This window comes from Hippopotamus amphibius, chromosome X (genome assembly GCF_030028045.1).
Source record: "Hippopotamus amphibius kiboko isolate mHipAmp2 chromosome X, mHipAmp2.hap2, whole genome shotgun sequence".
NCBI classification, from domain to species: domain Eukaryota; kingdom Metazoa; phylum Chordata; class Mammalia; order Artiodactyla; family Hippopotamidae; genus Hippopotamus; species Hippopotamus amphibius.
In genome coordinates, this window is record NC_080203.1 from 104,354,708 (window position 1) to 104,375,791 (window position 21,084).

Sequence of the window (21,084 nt, forward strand, 5' to 3'; positions counted from 1 at the left end):
ACAGATTTCTATATATTAATCTTGTACCCTACTGCAGTAATACAAAAAAACATAATGGAATACTATGAACAATTATATGCCAACAAATTTGACAACCTAGAAGAAATGGACAAGTTTCTAGAAGCATACAGCCCACCAAAATTGAATCGAGAAGAAATAAACAGACCAATCACTAGAAGTGAAATAGAATCTGTAATTTAACAATTCCCTACAAACAAAAGTCTAGGACCAGATGGCTTCACAGGTGAATTATATCAAACATACAAAAAAGAACTTATACCGATCCTTCTCATAATCTTCCAAAAAATTGAAGATGAGGGAACACTCCCAAAGACATTCTATGAAGCCATCATCACCCTGATACCAAAAAACAGACAAAGACACCACCAAAAAAGGAAATTACCAACCAATATTTTTGATGAATATAGATGTGAAAATTCTCAACAAAATACTAGCAAACTGCATCCAACAAGACATAAAAAAGATCATACACCACAACCAAGTGGGATTCATCCTAAGTTCACAAGGATGGTTCAACATATGCAAATCAATCAATGTGACACACCGCATCAACAATAGAAAGGACAAAAACCACACGATCATCTCAATAGGTGTGGAAAAAGCATTTGACAAAATTCAACATCCATTCATGATAAAAACAGCTACCAAAGTGGGTATGGAAGGAATATCTCTCAATATAATAATAGCTATTTATGACAAATCCACAGCCAATATAATACTAAATGGTGAAAAGTTGAAAGCCTTCTCACTAAAATTTGGAACAAGACAAGGATGCCCACTCTCACCTCCTGTATTCAACATATTATTGGAATTCCTAGCCACAGCAATCAGACAAGAAAAAGAAATAAAAGGTATCCAAACTGGAAAGGAAGAGATAAAAGTGTCATAACCAGATGGTATGATACTAGATATAGAACACCCTAAGGACTCTGTGCAAAAACTAGCAGAATTGATAAACAAATTCAGAAAGGCAGCAGGATACAAGATTAATATACAGAAATTGGTTGCATTTCTTTATACCAACAATGAATGAGAATGTTAAAAAAAAGATACTTTTTAAAATTGCACCCCTCAAAATACATAGGAATAAACTTGACCAAGGAGGTTAAAGACTTATACACTGAGAACTATAAAACATTAATAAGTGAAATTAAAGATGACTCAAAAAAATGGAAAGATATCCTATGCTCTTGGATTGGAAGAATTAATATTGTTAAAATGGCCATACTACCCAAAGCAATCTACAGATTTAATGCAATCCCTATCAAATTACCCATGATGGTTTTCACAGAACGAGAATAAATAATTCTAAAATTCACATGGAACCATAAAAGACCCAGAATTCCAAAGCAATACTGAAGAAAAAAGAACAAAGCAGGATTCATAACCCTCCCAGACTTCAGAAAATACTACAAAGCTACAGTAATCAAAAGAGCATGGTATTGGCACAAAACAGACATATGGATCAATGGAACAGAATAGAGAGCCCAGAAATAAACCCACACACCTATGGTCAATTAATCTTTGACAAAGGAGGCAAGAATATACAATGAGAAAAAGACAGTCTCTTCAGCAAGTGATGTTGGGAAAGTTGCGCAGTCTCATGTAAATCAACAAAGTTACAACACACCCTCTTATCATACACAAAAATAAACTTAAAATGGTTCAAAGAGTTAAATATAAGACAGGACACCATAAAACTCCTAGAAGAGATCAAAGGTAAAACATTCTCTGACATAAATCATACCAGTGTTTTCTTAGGTCAGTTTCCCAAGGCAATAGAAATAGTAACAAAAACAAACAAACAGAGCCTAATCAAACTTACAAGCTTTTGCACAGCAAGGAAACCATAAACAAAATAAAAAGACAACCTACAGAATGGGAGAAAATATTTGCAAAAGATAAGACTGACAAGGGCTTAATTTCCAAAATATATAAGCACCTCATACAACTCAACAACAAAAAAGCAAAAAACACAATTGAAAAATGGGCAAAAGACCTAAATAGACATTTCTCCAAAGAAGAAATACAGATGTCCAAGGCATGTGAAAAACTGCTCAATATCACTGATTATTAGAGAAATGCAAATCAAAACTACATTGAGGTACCACTTCACACCAGTCAGAATGGCCATCATTAAAAAGTCTACAGGGACTTCTCTGGTGGTAATGAATCTGCCTTCCAATGCAGGGGATGTGGGTTTGATCCCTGGTCAGGGAATTAAGCTCCCACATGCTGTGCGCCACAACTACTAAGCTTGCATGCCTCAACTAGAGAGCCTGCATGCCGCAAACTACAGAGCCCATGCACCCTGGTGCATGCATGCCACAATTAGAGAGAAGCCCACATGCCACAACAAAGAGCCCACACACTACAACGAAAGATCCCACATGCCTCAACAAAGATCCTGCATGCTGCAACTAAGACCCAACACAGCCAAAAACAAATAAAAAATTAAAATTAAAAAAAAAAGTCTACAAATAACAAATGCTGGAGACAGTGTGGAGAAAAGGAAACCCTCCTACACTGCTGGTGGGAATGTGAGTTGGTGCAGCACTGTGGAAAACAGTATGGAGTTTCCTCAGAAAACTAAAAATAGAATTACCATATGATCCAGCAATTGCATTCCTGGGCATATATCCAGACAAATCTATAATTCAAAAAGATACATGCACCTCTATGTGTAAAGCAGCACTATTCACAAAAGGCAAGACATAGAAACAACCTAAATGTCCACTGACAGATGAATGGATAAAAAAGATGTGGTACATATATATGACGGAATACTACTCAGCCATAAAAAAGAACAAGATAATGCCATTTGCAGCAACATGGATGCAACTATAGATTATCATACTAAGTGAAGTAAGTCAGAAAGAGAAAGGCAAATACCACATGATATCACTTATATGTGGAATCTAAAATATGACACAAATGAATCTATCTATGAAACAGAAACAGAATCACAGACATAGAGAACAGACTGGTGGTTGCCAAGGGGGCAGGGCAGGTTGAGGGAGGGATGGAGTGGGAGGCTTGGGTTACCAGATGTAAGCTTTTATATATAGCATGAATAAACAACAAGGTCCTACTGTACAGCACAGAGAACTATATTCAATATCTTATGATAAACCATAATGGAAAAGAATATATAAAAGAATGTATAGATAGGTATAATTGAATCATTCTGCTGTACAGCATAAATGAATACAACATTGAAAATCAATTATTATTCAATAAAAAATATTAAGGAAAAAACTCCAGTAAACTAGAGAATTGGGTGTTTAAATTGTATCCTTGTATCCTACCTTCCTGAATTCATTTCTTAGTTCTAATAGTTTTCATGTGCAGACTTTAGGGTTCTCTACAGAGAATATCATGTCATCTGCAAACAATGACAGTTTTACCTCTTCTCTTCCAATTTGGATATCTTTTATTTCTTTTCTTGTCTGATTGCATGGCAAGGACTTCCAACACTATGCTGAATAAAAGTGAGAGTGGGAGATGCCCTTTGATTTTAAGAGCCATTGGTATTCACAACTGCTGGACTAAGAAATGATCTAAAATAGACAAAGCAACAGTTTCCTCTCCCTGAATCCTTTCCCAACACCTTTGGGTTCTTAGAATTTTATTCAGTATTCACTTTTGTCAACTTGTGTTGCTTTTGCCCCATTTTCATTTGGACAAATAATAGTTTGCATTCCAACCATAGACACCTCTTCTGAAGAATGTAACATCCAGGATAAGATGTGAAACATGACAATTTAGCATCACAATTTTAAGCATTTTTGAAATATTCACAACATGAAATAGTTAATAGCATGTTATCCCAGGTTCTCATTCGCACTCCCTTCTCTGACTGAGAAAAGTCAAATCAAAATGGACTCCATTCTGGGTGCCTAATTTCAATTAGTGGAGCATTTCAGATAGGAGAGCAATTGTGACTCTCATAAGGCTGAATATAAAGAGGTTTAAGATGATTTAAATATTATGCATTACCATAAACACCAAAATATAAAAGCAATTAGATCTCTAAGTACATTCATGGCTAATGCGATTCTACTTTCTTAAGGATTTGGAGAGGTTTTATGAAGGCTTTGTCAGAAATATACTCAGGGAGTGAAACCACCCTTCTTCCCAACAGTACACAGGGGAAAGGACAGACAAATGATCTACGACTCTATACTCAAAGAAGCATATTCAGAGGGCCACAGAACAAGAACGGTTTTTAGAAATTTACAGAATTTTAGTTCTTGTTTTTTCCAGGATGGCAAATCTGGGGTATGTGAGCCTCCACTCTCCTCTACTTGAATAACTGCAGACAAGATTAATTGGTCCCAGAGATGTGTCCCTAGAATTCTACTTAACACCATGTGAAGAAATTATGATCAATCCATTGACAGTGGTTCCTAGAGGTCATTCTTGGCCTAGGACAGGGGTTGCCAAATTTTTTCTATAAGGTACCAGAGAGTAAATATTTTAAGCTTTTCAGTTATATGGTTTCTGTCCACTTAACTTCACTGTTATAGCACAAAAGCAGCTACAGAAAACATATTAAAAAATGAATGTGGCTGTGCTCCCATAAAAATTTATTTGTAGACAATGAAATTTAAATTTGATGTAACTTTCTTATGGTACACAATATTCCTCTATTGAGTTTTTCAACCATTAAAAAATATAAAAATCATTATTTGCTAGTAGGCTGCATAAAAACAGGTGGTAGACTAGAATTAACTGTAGTTTGCCAACTCTTATTCCTAGTTCAATTCTTTCATTTTGCACACAAGGAAAAAGGGCACAAAAAGGTAAGTGACTTGTTTAAAATCACATGAATAACTTGTGGCAGATCTAGTCATTTTGCGTCAAATTGTCTTAAAGACCGTCCATATTGGCTCTTTATTATTATATTTCCTCTCAATGATAAGAGCCAAGCAACATACTCACCTTTAAGAAAATAAGCTTTCTCCTGGATCATTTTGAAATATATCTTTATTATTCAAAGAGTCAATATAGGATCATATGGCATATATATGCTTATGTGCATGGATTTGTAAGTTAAAATCGTCTTTCAGCTTTACTACAAAAATACTCCTGTACTTTAAAAGTGAACTAATCCCAACATTCAGAAGCAGTGCATTTTATAACACATACATAACTCAGAAATTAAGTATAACACATTCAGAGAATAGATTCCATCAGTTTTTTTAAAAAGAAAATATAGAAGGCCTATTATACTTGAAATAGTATTCCTCAGAAATATTCCAAAAATGAAATCACCATCATGAAAATATATTCAACTGTACTTAAGACCAACAAATAGTTTGGGAAAAACAATTTTTTATTTATTCTTCAACATCAAAGGAGCACCCTTGATGGTAGAGGATACCCCTGTAGTTGTGAGTTGAGCATTTTCACAGATAAAATTGCGCTGATGCGCTGGCTTTTTGTCAAACATCTTGTTAGTAGTGTCAACTTTGGCTTTTACATTCACCGGTGGTATGGTAACTTGAGGTAACCCATTGATATCATACAACAAGTACATATCTGCCGTCTGGAAACAAAGAGATGAAGACATTTTATATGCAATATCCAGGGACAGAGAAAAATGTAAGAAAAAGTTTACCAGATTAACACCTTCTCTCTTCTCCATGTAAAGTATGGGAAGGGCACAAAACTGAAATTACACTGATAATAAATAATTAACATGGAAAATAAATTCAGGAAAACATTTGGCTTTATGAATTAAAAATCATTCACTAAAAAGTCTCTCATACATAGAGGTCTGCCCTGAGGATGAGCTAAACATCCATCTGATCTAAAGGGAAGCCATCTACTCAGTTTACATGAGACTTCTGTCCAGTATGAACTATACGTAATGGAAACAATACCTCACAAGATTTGTCGATGGGAATTTCAGTGTGCCTATAGAACTGACTGGTAAATATGCCAAGCTTCTGTATTTTAGATTATGAAAGTATATCACTAATATAACTATTTGCAATTTCTGAGCATGGTGCAAACTCATTAATGATAATCATAATCTAAATCCAAGTCAGTACAACTTGTACAGGGATTTACTTAAAAATCCTTCATTTCTTCTGCATTTTTGTTCAGAATGGCAATACTGATTTAGGCAGTTTAGCATTTTCTGCACATTTATGTTCAGACTCACTGCTCTTAAAGAGTTTCCTGATACTGCCTGTGTTTATCTAGGCCATCTTCCTCACATAAGAGTTGTACCATGTATGTTCATTCAGGAGAAGTTTGGGTCAAAAGAATACTGCAGTAACATCAGGGTTTAATGTGTAATGTGATATCTATCACTGAAAAAGTGCAGGAATTTCTTGCACATTTGGAATGGCCCTGTTTTAACCATAACTGGCTCTTTTATCCAGTGCTCATAGTAGTTAAATATTCAGAATCAATGACACAGATGGAGAGATATACCATGTTCTTGGATTGGAAGAATCAATATTATCAAAATGACTATACTACCCAAAGCAAACTACAGACTCAATGCAATCCCTATCAAATTACCAAAGGGCATTCTTCACATAATTAGAACAAAAAATTTTACAATTGTATGGAAACACAAAAGATCGTTAATAGCCAAAGCAATCTTGAGAAAGAAAAATGGAGCAGGAGGAATCAGGCTCCCTGACTTCAGACTATACTACAAAGCTACAGTACTCAAAACAGTATAGTGCTTGCATAAAAACAGACATATAGATCAATTGAACAGGATAGAATGCCCAGAGATAAACCCACACAACTCTGGTCAACTAATCTATGACAAAGGAGGTAAAAATATACAATGGAGAAAAGACAGTTTCTTCAATAAATGGTGCTGGGAAAACTGGACACCTACATGTTAACAAAAGAAATTAGAACACTACCTAACACCATACACAAAAATAAATTCAAAATGGATTAAAGATCTAAATGGAAGGCTGGATACTATAAAACTCTTAGAAGAAAACATAGGCAAGACACACTTTGACATAAATCAAAGCAAGTTCTTTTTTGATCCACCTCCTGGAGTAATGAAAATAAAAACAAAAATAATCAAATGGGACCTAATCAAATTCACAAGATTTTGCACTGCAAAGGAAACCATAAACAAAATGAAAAGACAACCTACAGAATGGGAGAAAATATTTGCAAATGGTGCTACCAACAAAGGATTAATCTCCAAAATATACAAACAGCTCATGTAGCTCAGTAACAAAAAAAAACAAACAACACAATCAAAAAATGGGCAGAAGATCTAAATAGACATTTCTCCAAGGAAGACACACAGATTGCCAGAAAGCACATGAAAAGATGCTCAACATTGTTAATTATTAGAGAAATGCAAATCAAAACTACAATGAGGTATCATCTCACTGATCAGAATGGCCATCATCAAAAAATATGTAAATAATAAATGCTGGAGAGGGTGTGGAGAAAAGGGAACCCTCCTACACTGTTGGTGGAAATGTAAATTGATATAGCCACTATGGAGAACAGTATGGAGGTTCCTTAAAAAACTAAAACTAGAACTACCATATGATCCAGAAATCCCACTCCTGGGCATACACCCAGACAAAACTCTAATTCAAAAAGATACATGCACCACAATGTTCACTGAAGCACTATTTACAACAGCTAGGACATGGAAGCAACCTAAATGTCCATCAACAGATGAATGGATAAAGAAGATGTGGTACATATATATAATGGAATATTACTCAGCTATGAAAAAGTGCAAAATAATGTCATTTGCAGCAACATGGATGCAACTATAGACTATCATACTATGTGAAGTAAGTCAGAAAGACAAATATCATATGATATCTCATATATGTGGAATCTAAAAAAAATGGTACAAATGAACTTATTTGCAAAACAGACATAGAGTCACATATGTACAAAACAAACTTATGGTTAGCAGTGGGGAAAGGGGGGAGGGAGGGATAAATTGGGAGATTGGGATTGACATATATACACTACTATATATAAAATAGATAACTAACAAGGACCTACTATATAGCACAGGGAACTTTACTCAATACTCTATAATGACCTATATGGGAAAAGAATCTAAAAGAGTGGATATATGTATATGTATAACTGATCCACTTTGCTGTGCAGCAGAAAGTAACACAACATTGTAAATCAACTATAAAAAAGTCTTTAAAAAATAAAATTGATTAACTGACAAAAAAATTCAAACAATTTTGCGATAAGTGATGCTGAGTCTGTGTGTATACATAAAATATATATAATCCAAATATAAATATATTCCTAAGAAGTTGTTTATGTCCCTTGTGCCTGTGCTACTGAAAACAGTGGCAATAGGCATGTTTTCAGAAATAACTTGAAAGTTATCCTTAGCCAAAAAGTTCTTAGTAGCATAATGTATGGGAAATTTTATGGAGAAATTTTTCTTACTGGATAAATTTTCAGAATTGTATTTACCTTAACTTTTAATAAAATGATCACTTCAAAATTATTTTACTTTAATGGCCCATTTCACATTGGTTTTTATTTCAATAAAAAATTTTATCTTCCATTTAATTTTCTTCATTTTTAGACTTTAACATTTTGAGAACACCTTATCCCTTAATCAAAGGTTTCAGAACCTTTATTGCAAGTCACCTAAAGTCTTGAAGATTTTGTGATAGAGTGATACAATGAGCTTAATAGTCATTATTTACAGTCATTATTTATCTCTTACACAATTCCTTAACATGGAAGAGAAATAATTTCCTATTTCCACTGGGGATAACAACTTTTTTGGTTATATTTCACATTTAAAGTTTATTGACCAAAAGGAAATTAAAACAAGACAGGGCAGCTGAAATATGTTGACTTTTGCAAGATAATGTTGCTATTCTTTATCTGTGATCATTGGGTAAAACCTTTTCTCCCAAAGTCATTTAATGACTTGTGACATCAAACATTCTTGACTATTGCCTTTGTAGAACTCACCTGTATTGCTAATGTTGCTTTGTATTTCCTGCTGTACATTTTGGGTTTAAAACCCACAACAATTAGAGTTCCTTCAGTGTCAGGAGGAAGAAGTTCTCCAACCTGAGGTTTTACAAAAAACTCAGGATCACTGCCAGGTAGGAAGTATGCCATGAATGGCTCAGGATCTCTGGAAAAAAATATATATATAATATCAACCTTTAAAATTTTGTCATTACCCTGTTTTCTTTATGAGAATTTGATGGTTAGGGCTTAGTTTATTTCCTGCCGCATAGGACCACAGTTAAACATTAATGCTGCTATGCAGCTGTGAGTCTAACACTTGTTACTTTATGGAATGCTTACAGAATAATACTGAGAAGGCATTTTTAAAATTATCAAAAAGTGTCCTTCTTCCCAGGGTGACAAAAATGGAATCTTAAAGATTTTTTTCAATCACATTTTATTTTTATAGTGTACAAAGAATACAATGCTGTCCCTATAAAAACTGGAAGAACTCAATGTCCCAAATGAAAATTTAATTGTTTTTAAATAAATTAATGTCTAAAATGCCTGACCACAACACCTATCATAAAGCCTTTGCTTTTACTATTATTCCAACTTGATATTTGCTCACTCTCCTTCAGTTTTCCACTTGCTAAGTGAGACTTAAGTATTTTACAGGTTCATTAAAGATTCTTCAGCCTGGAGATGAGTTGCTATGATCTGAAGTGAACTAGGTGACATTTAAGATTCAAGTGACCATCTTGAAGTCAAGGTAGATTACATTTGAGATGAAGATTGTGAAAGAAGTTGAAGAACTTCTTGGTAGAAGAAAGCAAGAGAGAGGCACAGTACATGGGAGGTTGTGAGGAATTTAAAATCCAAACTGACAGGGGAGATACAGGCAGAAGGTAAAGAACAGTTTCCTAGGAAAGATCCAACAGTTAAACATAAGAGGAGATGGGAGATTCAGGTTGGGACTCAATGATCCTTTCAGTAAATGTGTAATGAGTATCATAGTAGGTGGTATGAGAAAGTGGACTAAGGATACAGGTGGCCTAGACTGGAATCTTAGCTGTATCTGGGAGGATGACTTCAGGCAACTTACTTAGTCTTTTTGAACCTCAGTTTTCATTCTGTTAATAATGCCCATTAAGATTATTATCTTTCCTGGCATACAGAAAGTACCTGATAAGGACTAATTAATATTAATATAGTCATTATGATTGTTATTATTTTAAAACATTTTATTACCAGTACTAGGCAATGATGCATGATCCAATATATAAGAGATGTATAAAACAGAATATCCAGAGGGGTGATATCAGCAAGATGGCAGAATAAGAAGCCCCAGATCAATTCCATGGAGACACTGATTCAAAAATATGCAGACCAATCTCCAATGTGAGAAATTCTGAAACCAGTTAAGAGGCTTCTGCCCTCCAGGTGAGTGCAAAATCATCTGCTTTGTAGCTACTAGGAAAATTTGTAGCATGCTCTCACCACAGTCTCTCCCTCCCAAGCACAGTACCACAGGATTAGGAGGAAATTCTCAGGTCCTGCTTCTCCCAGGTGAAGAAAAGAGAAGAATGCACCAGACATCCAACATTTGGATGGTGGGGGTGTGGGGCTGCTGGGGGACTGGCTTGTCTTGCCTATCTTGAAGTATTGATGAGACCTGACACACTCTAGATGCATGGTAGTTTTTGAGAACAAAAAGGAGCTGGGCATGGGGGCTGGGTGCTACAGAGGTCTCATGGTAGGGCAGACAGAAACTGATATAGCTCAGAAGGCTCTCTGTAAGTGCAGAAAAAGAAAAGTGGAACATGTGTCCAAATTTCTGGCTTTTCAGTGGGTTGCTTAATGTTCTGGTTTCTGTCTTGCTTGTCTCATGGAACTGAGACAACTTGACAAACTCTAGATGCCTAGAGGCTTCTGAAAAAAAGATTTGGGCAGCGTGCTGCTGTTTCAGAGTACTCACAGTATAGAAGACAGACACCAAAGGGAGCAAGAGATTTCAAACTTCAGAAAAAATAGAAACTGGCAAGCCCTTCTAATTAGTAATTTTCATACACAAGTTCAGAAAGACATATTCACAGAAAATATGTGAGAGGCCCCCAGAGTCTCTAGTTGCACTGATTGGTGAAGATCCTTCCCTGCATAAAGCCAGTCTGTAAAGAATGGGAGAGGTAGCTATTTTTTCAAATGTGTAGATACCAACACAAAGTTAAAAAGAATATGAAGAAGCAGAAAAAATTACCCTGTTAAAGAAACAAAATAAATCTCCAGAAACACACCATAAAGAAATGGAGGTATAGGAATTACTTGACAAATTATTCAGAATAACTGTCATGAAGATGTTCAACAATATCAGGAAAACAATGCATGTACAAAATGAGAATTTCAACAAAAAGACAGAAAATATACAAAAGACCAAAGAAATTTTGGAGCTGAGGAATGCAGATGGAAAATTCACTGCACTGAAAAATTCACTAGAGGTTCAACAGTAGATATGATCAAGCAGAAGTAATCAGAGAATTTGAAGAAAAGTCACGTGAAATTATCCAGTCAGAGAATCAAAAAGAAAAAGAAATAAAACAGAGTGAAGAAAACATAAGGGACTTTACACAATATCAAGAGGACCAATATACACATTATGAGTCTCAGAAGCAAAAGAGAGAAATAGAGGCAGAAAGCTTATTTAAAGAAATAATGGCCGAAAACTTCCCAAATCTGGGAAAGGAAATGGACATCAGATTCATGAAGTCCAAAAGGCTTTAAAGATGCTGAAACCAAAAAACTCCACAATGAGACACATAATCAAAATGTCAAAAAGACAAAAAGAGAATTTGGAAACAGCAAGAGAAAAATAACTTATCATATACAAGGGAATCCTTGTAAGACTCTTAGCAGATTTCTCAGCAGAAACCTTGTAAGCCTGAAGTGAAAGGAATGATATATTTAAAATGATAAAAACAAACTGCTAAACAAAAATACTATATCCAGCAAAATCATCCTTCAAAAATGAAGTAGATACTTTCCCTGACAGAGAAAAGCTAAGGGAGAAAATCACCATAAGACCTGCCTTACAAGACATGCTAAAGGGAGTCCTTCGAGTTGAAATGAAAAGATGCCAAATAGCCACATGAAAGCATTTGAAAATATAAAGCTCACTGGTAAAGGTAAATATATAGAAAAACACACAAAACTGAATAGTTCAACAGTGGTACATAAATCACTTTCAATTGTGGCATAAAAGTTAAAAATCAAAAGTATAAAAACAACTATAACTATAAAAATATTAATGGATACACAATATAAAATATGTAATTTGTATATCACTAACAAAGTATAGAGATTTTGTATGCAATTGAAGTTATCAGCTTAAAATGGATTGTTAAACTTATAAGAAGTTTTATGTAAGCCCCATGGTAAGCACAAAGAAAATACCTATAGAAAATATCCAAAAGAAAATGAGAAAGGAATCAAAGCATGTCACTACAAAAAAAAAAAATCAATACAACATACAGGAAGACAGCAAGAGAAGAAAAGATGGATCAAAGAGCTACAAGACATAAAGAAAACAACAAAATGGCAATACTAAGTCCTTCTCTATTAAACACTTTAAATATAAATCAAACTCCCCACTCAAAAGAGACAGTAGCTGATAGGATAAAAAACAAGATCCAAGCATATGCTACCTACAAGAGACTAACTTTGGGTTTAAAGATACACATAGGCTGAAAGTTTTAAAGGGAAGAAAGATAGCAAATGGTAAACAAAAAAGCATGGATGGCCTTACATATATATTAGGCAGAGTTGACTTAAAATTGTCACAGAAGACAAAGAAGGACCTTATATCAGATCAACTTGCCAGAATGATATAACAATTATACATATTATAGCTATATGTATGCCTAACAACAGAGTATCTAAATATATGTACCAAGATTGACAGAACTGAAAGTAGAAATAGACAGCAATAGAATAATAACAGGAGATTTCAATATTCCATTTTCAATAATGGATAGAAAACCAAGAAAGAAGATCAATAAGAAAAAAAGAAGACAGGAACAACACTATAGACAAATGGTTCTAACAAATATACACAGAACAATCCACTCAACAGCAACAGCATTTACATTCCTCTCAACTGCACATGGAACATTCTCAAGGACAGATTGCATGTTAGGTCACAAATCAAGTCTAAACAAATTTAAGAAGACTGAAATGTTACCAGTTGTCTTTTGTCATCACAGTGGGATGAAACTAGATATCAACAGCAGAAGGAAAACTAGAAAATACACAAATATGTGGAAATTAATCAAATTTTAATTAAAAAACCCCCAAAGGAAATCTTGAACTACCAATGAACAAAAGACAAAATCAAAAAGATGTTAGAAAATATCTTGAGACACATGAAAATGAAAACACAACATTGCTTATGGAATGCAGCAAAAGTAGTACTAAGAGGGAATTTTATAGTGATAAATGCCTGCATTAAAAAAAAAGAACTCAGATAAACAACCTAACTCTATACCTCAAGAAACTAGAAAAAGAAGAAAAACTCAACCCAAAATTAGCAGAAAGAAGGGAATAATAAAGAGTAGAGCGGAAATAAATCAAAGAGAAAATAGAAAAAAATCAACTAAGAGTGAAACTAAGAGTTGGTTTTTTGAAAAGAACAAAATCAACAAAATTAGCTAGACTAATTAAGAAAAAAAGAAAAGACTTAAATATATAGAATCTTAAATGAAAAAGGACACGTTACAACTGATGCCCCAGATACAAAAATGGTCATAAGAGACTGCTATAAACAATTATATATTTAAAAACTGTATAACCTAGAAGAAGTGAATAAGTTCCCAGAAAAATGTAATCTACCAAGACAGAATCATGAATAAACAGAAAACCTAAACAGATCTATAAATGTTAAGAACATTGAATCAGTAATCAAAATCCTCCCAACAAAGAAATACCCAGGAACATATGGTGAATTTTACCAAATATTTAAAGTAGAAGTAACATTAATCCATCTTAAACTCTTCCAAAATATTGAAGAGGAGGGAATACATCCAAATACTTCCAAATGTAATTTATCCTGAAGCCAAACCCAAAAGAGACACTACAAGAAAAGAAAACTACCGGCCAATATCCCTAATGAATATAGATGCAAAAATCCTCAACAAATGCTATCAAATGGAATTCAACTGCACATTAATAGGATCATACACCATGTCCAAATAGTATTTAACCATAGGATGCGAGGAAGGCTCCACATAAGAAAATCAATCAGTATGATAAACCACTTTAACAGAATGAAGGATAAAAAACACATGATCATCTCAAGACATGTAGAAAAAAATCTGACAAAATTCAACATGCTTTTATGATAAAAAAATACTCAACAATGTAGGAATAGAAGAAAATTATTTCAACATAATAGAAGCCACAAATGCAAAGTCCACAGCTAATATCATATTCAATGTTGAAAACCCAAAAGCTTTTCCTCTGAGATCATTTTCTCTGCTAGCAAATGACATGATTTTATTTGTAGTGATCCCAGAAAAAACTGTTATAACAAATAAATGAATTCAGTAAAGTTGCAAGATACAAAATCAACATACAAAAATCAGTTGCATTACTATACACTAACAATGAACTATTTGAAAAAAGAAATTAAGAAAACAATGCTATTTAAAAGAGCATGAAAAAGAATACAGTTGACCCTTGAACAACACAGGTTTGAACTGCATAGGTCCACTTATACATCGATTTTTAAAAATACATATACTACAGTACTACATGATCTGTGGTTGGTTCAATCTGTGGGTGTGGAGTCATATATAGGGAGGGCTGACTATTGACTGCTGGAAGGTCAACATCCCTAACTCCCATATTGTTCTAGGGTCAACTGTACTTAGATGTAAATTTAACCAAGGATATTAAAGATTTGTACATTGAAAATTAAAAGAAAATGATGAAAGAAATTTGAGAAGATACAAATAAATGGAAAGATATCTCCATATTCATGGATAGGAAGAATCAATATTGTTAAAATGCCCTTGTTATCCAAAGCAAACTACAGATTCAGTGCAATCCCCACCAAAATCCTAATGGCAGTTTTTGAAGAAATAATAAAAACTTGTAAAATGCATATGCAATCTTAAAGACTTCAGAATGGCCAAAACAATCTTGAGAAATAAACACAAAGCTAGAGGCCTCATACTTAGTAACTTCAAAATTTATTACAAAGCTGCGGTAATCAAAATGGTATGATACTGGAATAAAGACAGACATATAGACCAATGGAAGAGAACAGAAAGCCAGGGGATAAATGTACACATATACAGTCAACTAATCTTCGACAAAGTTGCTGAAAACACACAATGAGGAAAGGACAGTCTCTTTAATAAATGATGCTAGGAAAGCTGTATAACAACATACAGAAAAATAAAATTGGACCCCTATGTTATACCACTAACAAAAATCAACTCAAAATGGATTAAAGACATAAAGACAAGACCTAAACCCTTTAAAAATTAAATGTAAAAATTCCAGAAGAAAACAAGGGAAAAGCTCCTTGACCTTAGTCTTAGAAATGACTTTTTGGATATGACATTAAAAGCACTGGTAACTCTATGGAAAACAGTTTGGAGGTTCCTTGCAAAACTAAAAATAGAACTACCATATGATCCAGTCATCCCACTACAGGGCATATACCCAGAGAAAATCATAATCCCAAAAGAAACATGTACCATAACGTTCATTGCAGCACTATTTGCAATAGCCAGGACATGGAAACAACCTAAATGCCCATCAACAGATGAAAGGATAAAGAAGATGTGGCATATATATACAATGGAATATTACTCAGCCATAAAAAGGAATGAGATGGAGCTATATGTAATGAGGTGGATAGACCTAGAGTCTGTCATACAGAGTGAAGTAAGCCAGAAAGAGAAAAACAAATACTGTATGCTAACTCATATATATGGAATCTAAAAAAAAATGGCACTGATGAACCCAGTGACAGGGCAAGAATAAGGATGCAGATGCAGAGAATGGACTGGAGGGGTTGGTGGGGGGCGAAGGGGAAGCTGGGACAAAGTGAGAGAGTAGCATAGACATATTTACACTACCAACTGTAAAACAGATAGCTAGTGGGAAGTTGCTGTATAACAAAGGGAGATCAACTCGATGATGGGGGATGCCTTAGAGGGCCAGGACAGGGAGGGTGGGAGGGAGTTGCAGGAGGGAGGGGATATGGGGATATATGTATAAATACAGCTGATTCACTTTGTACCTCAAGAGCTGGTACAAGAGTGTAAAGCAATTATATTCCAATAAAGAGCTTAAGAAAACAAAAAAGCACTGACAACAAAAGCAAAAAGAAACAAGTAGGACTATATCACACTAAAATTTTTCTGCACAGCAAAGGAAAAGAAAAATCAAGCAAATGAAAAGGCAACCTATGGACTGGGAGAAAGTATTTGCAAATCATATATCTGATGGGGGGTAATATCTAAAATATACAAGGAACTCATATAACTCAATAGCAAGAAAACCCACAAATAATCCTATTAAAAATGGGCACAAGACCTGAATAGATATTTTTCTAAAGAAGACAAATGGTCAACAAGTATATGAAAAGGTGCTCAACATCACTAATCATCAGGGAAACGCAAGTCGAAACCACAGTGGGATGGGACATCACCTCACACCTGTTTGGAGGGCTATTATCAAAAAGTAAAAAAGTAAGTGTTGGCATGAATGTGGAAAAAAGGAAACCACTGAACACTGTTGGTGGGGTTTAAAATTGGTACGGCCATTATGGAAAACTGTATGAAGTTTCCTCAAAGAACTAAAATTGAATTACCATACGATCCAGCAATCCTACTTCTGGATCATATATCTAAAGAAAATGAAATCAGTATTTCAAAGATATATCTGCATTCCCATGTTATTATAGTGTTAGTCACAATAGCCAAGATATGGAAATAATCTAAGTGTTTGTCTACAATTGAATGGATAAAGAAAATGTCGTATATATACAGAAAGGAATATTACTTAGCCATAAAAAGAAGGAAATCTTGGGACATTTGGGACAACATGGATGAACTCTGAGGACATTATGCTAAGTGAAATAAGCCAGATTGAGAAAAACAAATTCTGCATGATCTCACTTAAATGCAGAATCTAAAAAAGTTTAACTCACAGAAGCAGAGAGTAGAACAATGATTGTCAGGGGCTGGAGGTTAGAGGAAATAGAGGAATATTGGTCAAAGCGTACAAACTTACAGCAATAAGATAAATTCTGGAGATCTAATGTATAGCATGGGGCCTATAGTTAATAATAACATATTGTGTAATTGAAATTTGCTAAGATAAATCTTTAGTGTTCTAACCACACACACCAAAAAGGTAACTATGTGATGTGTTGAACAGGTTACCTTGATTGGAAGAATCATTTCACGATATATATTGTATCTAATCATCACATTATTTACCTTAAATATATACACCATTTGTCAATTGTACCTCAGTAAAGCTTGAAAAAAATAAAAAAATAAAATTTAAAAATAACAATACAAAAGGATAAGCCTCTGATTGGAGAATTTCACACATCAGTGATGACAGATAATGATAGAAATTCTTCCTTTTTGTATGTGGAATTTCTTACATTATACTGTCCAGTAGGGTACCTATTCTGCTTACATCTGCCGAAGTTAATGCTGTGTTTAACCTTCTAAAGGAACAGAAATTTTTATCAGCTTTCCCAGGGCTATCGATGTTGAAAATATAGCTTGAGAGTCAGATATATTCTTTAGCCTACCACAGTTCAGAATGAGCTGAATCTGAGGTTCACAGGAAAACCAAGCTAATATAGGGATGTGAACAAAAAAGTTTCTCTGTTGAGATGGGATTGGAGGAGGGGAGACAGGAGCTGGGGCATCTTACCTAAACGGACACCCTGCACACTACATACTTACTTCATTCTTTGCCGTGACTGTGTTAAGATATAAGTACGTGTGTGTGTGAGGTAAATTGGAGACTGGTATTTTAAAAATCAAATTAAATAATGCTATATATGCTAATTATTTAGTAAGAATGAAACACATATTTACTATTGTGTTTACTGTGTTGTTCTTAGGTAGGGCAGACAAGGGGATAAGAAAAATGTGATGATCATGAATAATTACACAAGTAGGCTCATTAATATCCTAGATTTAACACAGATCTGGATCTTTACTAGAAACACATTATTTTCAGTTTTTTTAAACAACAATATCATTAAGAATAATAGATGAGCTGTTTTGATACTTTGAACTCTATCATGTCTTTATCCTAACTCTTCAGAGTACTTCACATCCCTGAATCTTCATACCTAAAATTAACTCTTGACAAACTCTGGTCCTTTTAAATAATGAAAATATAAAGTGAAATGTACTCCTTAAAATAGCTTTCCTTGGGTCTTTCTCTCTTTCTTCCTTTCCTAGGGACCTTATATTTCACAGATCATTTAATTTACAAGCTAGAATAGCCACCACCTCATAGCTTGTCATGCATTTTTTTCTCCTCTCTTCCCCTCCCCACATGCCCAACAAAAAAGAAAAATATGTAGTCAGCAATACACAGAGTTATTTCTCTTCAGAACTTATTGATATTTTACTCTTGGTCAGAGAGAAAAAAGAGATGTTGAGTGTTGAGTTGGCTCGTGGGGAAGCTGGTCAAACACTAAGTATGATTCGGTCAGCCTATCTGACGTGTTCCCCACTAGTTTCACAGGACGTTTGAAAGACTTGAGATTGCTAATACCTACATAGGTATAGCCTCCCCAGGGACAGAAAGTAAACTGAATATATTCAGGCGCTTATTTACATCTTTGAGTCATCTAAAATAAATTTAAAGACAGACTTGACATGGGGTAGTTTTCAATCGCCCCCAAAAATGGATCCATGAAGAGAAAATAAATTCACCCCCTTTGGCAGCTTAGGACATTACCCACCACGATCTGAGCCTTGCCACTCAAGGAATTCCAGCTGATGATAATAACTGGGAGAACTCCCAAGAGTTTATTGACTTAGAAGAGTCTCAACATTCTCAGGTGAGCAGATTCCACTGTGGCACGCCTGCACAGTCTCTAACACTTTTCCCAGCAAAAGGTGGGGCCTATATTCCCTTTTGCATATAGAAGTCAACATAGTGACTCTTGTAACCAATAGAATGTTGCTAAAGTGAAGCTGCATAAATTCTAGGTCTATATCAGAAAATGCCCTACAGTTCTTTTGGAATACATACTGTGGGAAACTAACTAGTCACTGTGTACAAAATCTAACTACTTGAGACACTATATAGAGACTGCATGTAGGCACCATTACCCAATAATAGCTGCACTATTAGACAATAACTAGCATTAACTGCCAGTTAAGTTAACCATTTTGATCAGCTAGCTCAATCAAGCCTTAAATTGGCTGTGGACATGGCCAACATGTGACTACAGCCTCATGAGGGATCCTCAGTCATTAAGATGTACTAGAAATCCACCCCACACCTGCATTATTTTCTGTTAAATCTTAGAAAAAAAAAAAAAAAACACTTCTTGTGCCCATAGTATAAGGCGTGCATTATTATGTCCTCAGAACCAAAACTGAACAAAATCAAAATCTATTCTTTAGAGAATATCCTGTTCGCATTTTTAGATTTCTCAGTAATTCCTAAGTCATTTACTCAATATAAGAGGGTTGTCAGACTTCAGGACATAAGAATCAAATTTTATTTCATATTGTGAGCACATTTGACAAATACAACTGTATATCTTAGAACTTCTGATAAATGCATTCAACTACTAGGAAAATGTTTACTGAAATCTAAAGAAGTAGTTATGTTTCATATTTCTGTTGAGACTCTCTTGAAAATGTTTGCAGAAATATATCAGAATAAAAGATACTAGTTGCTTCTAATTTTAAAGAAAGTATCTAAGAGAATATCTGTAGTATTAATTAAAAATGAACTCAGATCATTGTAACTGTAATGAAGCAGAATGGTTATTTCTCTTTTGCTTCTTCTACACAAATATACTGCCAAAATGGCCTTTTTTTCTGCTTTTAAACATTAATAGAAAAATACAAGGGCATAAGGAAACAGACTTTATTGTGTTACAGACTGAATTGTATGTCATATATTTTCCAGTTGTACCCATAAAAAATTACCTCAAAGACATTTAGAAATCAAGATACCAAGTAAAGATACAAAAATAAACTGAAAGGTAGTTTGAAGAAGTTGACTTTGTAATTATTTTATATTTTTCCAAAGGCCAGGTCAAAGTATAAAGGTATGATCTAAATCTATTGCAAATAGGTTGAGAAGAATTTAATAAACGTAGGGGAATCAAGAAAGTGAGAACTAAGCTCCTAATTTATTTCTTTGAAAAGGCTGAGTGAGACATAGATGTAATCTTGCCTTTTTATCCTGGAAAAATATCAGGTTCAGCATATCTATAAAATATTAACATTAGTAGTATTATGGTCAGAGTCTACACAACCTAGGATGACATTACCCAAGACATTGGGAGAAGGAATCATATTGGTTTATGAATTAAAGTGTTTATTCAGTAGGATGTAATATGTTCCTGTTCTTCTTTCTGACAGTACATGTGAGCCTTGGTCTATATCTCCAACTATCTATATGAAGGCAGAGTTTCCAATTTTTAGATAAAGTGGACTAATGAAAATGATTTACTTTTCAATTTAGACAGAAATAATCATGATGATATTCTTTCAGAAAACTCATACATTTCATTTTACATCTTTATTGAGTGTTTTCCTTTATGAGTATCATCCAAAATTTCCAGACTCTTTTTTATTATAATCTATTATAATTGATGATTAAATTATATAATTGTATCTGTCAAAAGCAATCACAAGAGAGGCAATGAAGGATGGAATTTGTGTTATCTTGAATTCAAATGCTTTATTTCTGAAGAGAGAAGAGGATCAAGATGGCGGAGTAGGAGGACGTGCGCTCACTCCCTCCTGCAAGAGCACCAGAATTACAACTAACTGCTGAACAATCATCAACAGAAAGACACTGGAACTCACCAAAAAA

At 34.3% G+C, this 21,084-nt stretch overlaps 1 protein-coding gene across 1 annotated transcript in view; it reads right to left on the reverse strand.

The window, feature by feature from the left end:
• Positions 1 to 5,359: 5,359 nt before the first annotated feature.
• The window catches only part of CFAP47 (cilia and flagella associated protein 47), a 474,307-nt gene continuing 458,582 nt past the window's right edge, over positions 5,360 to 21,084 (reverse strand). Inside the window, exons 64-65 of the mRNA XM_057717674.1 lie at positions 8,995 to 9,163; positions 5,360 to 5,572 (exon numbers count right to left, since the gene is read on the reverse strand). Of these exons, the coding sequence (XP_057573657.1) occupies positions 5,360 to 5,572; positions 8,995 to 9,163 (382 nt within the window). The remainder of the gene's footprint in view (positions 5,573 to 8,994; positions 9,164 to 21,084) is intronic.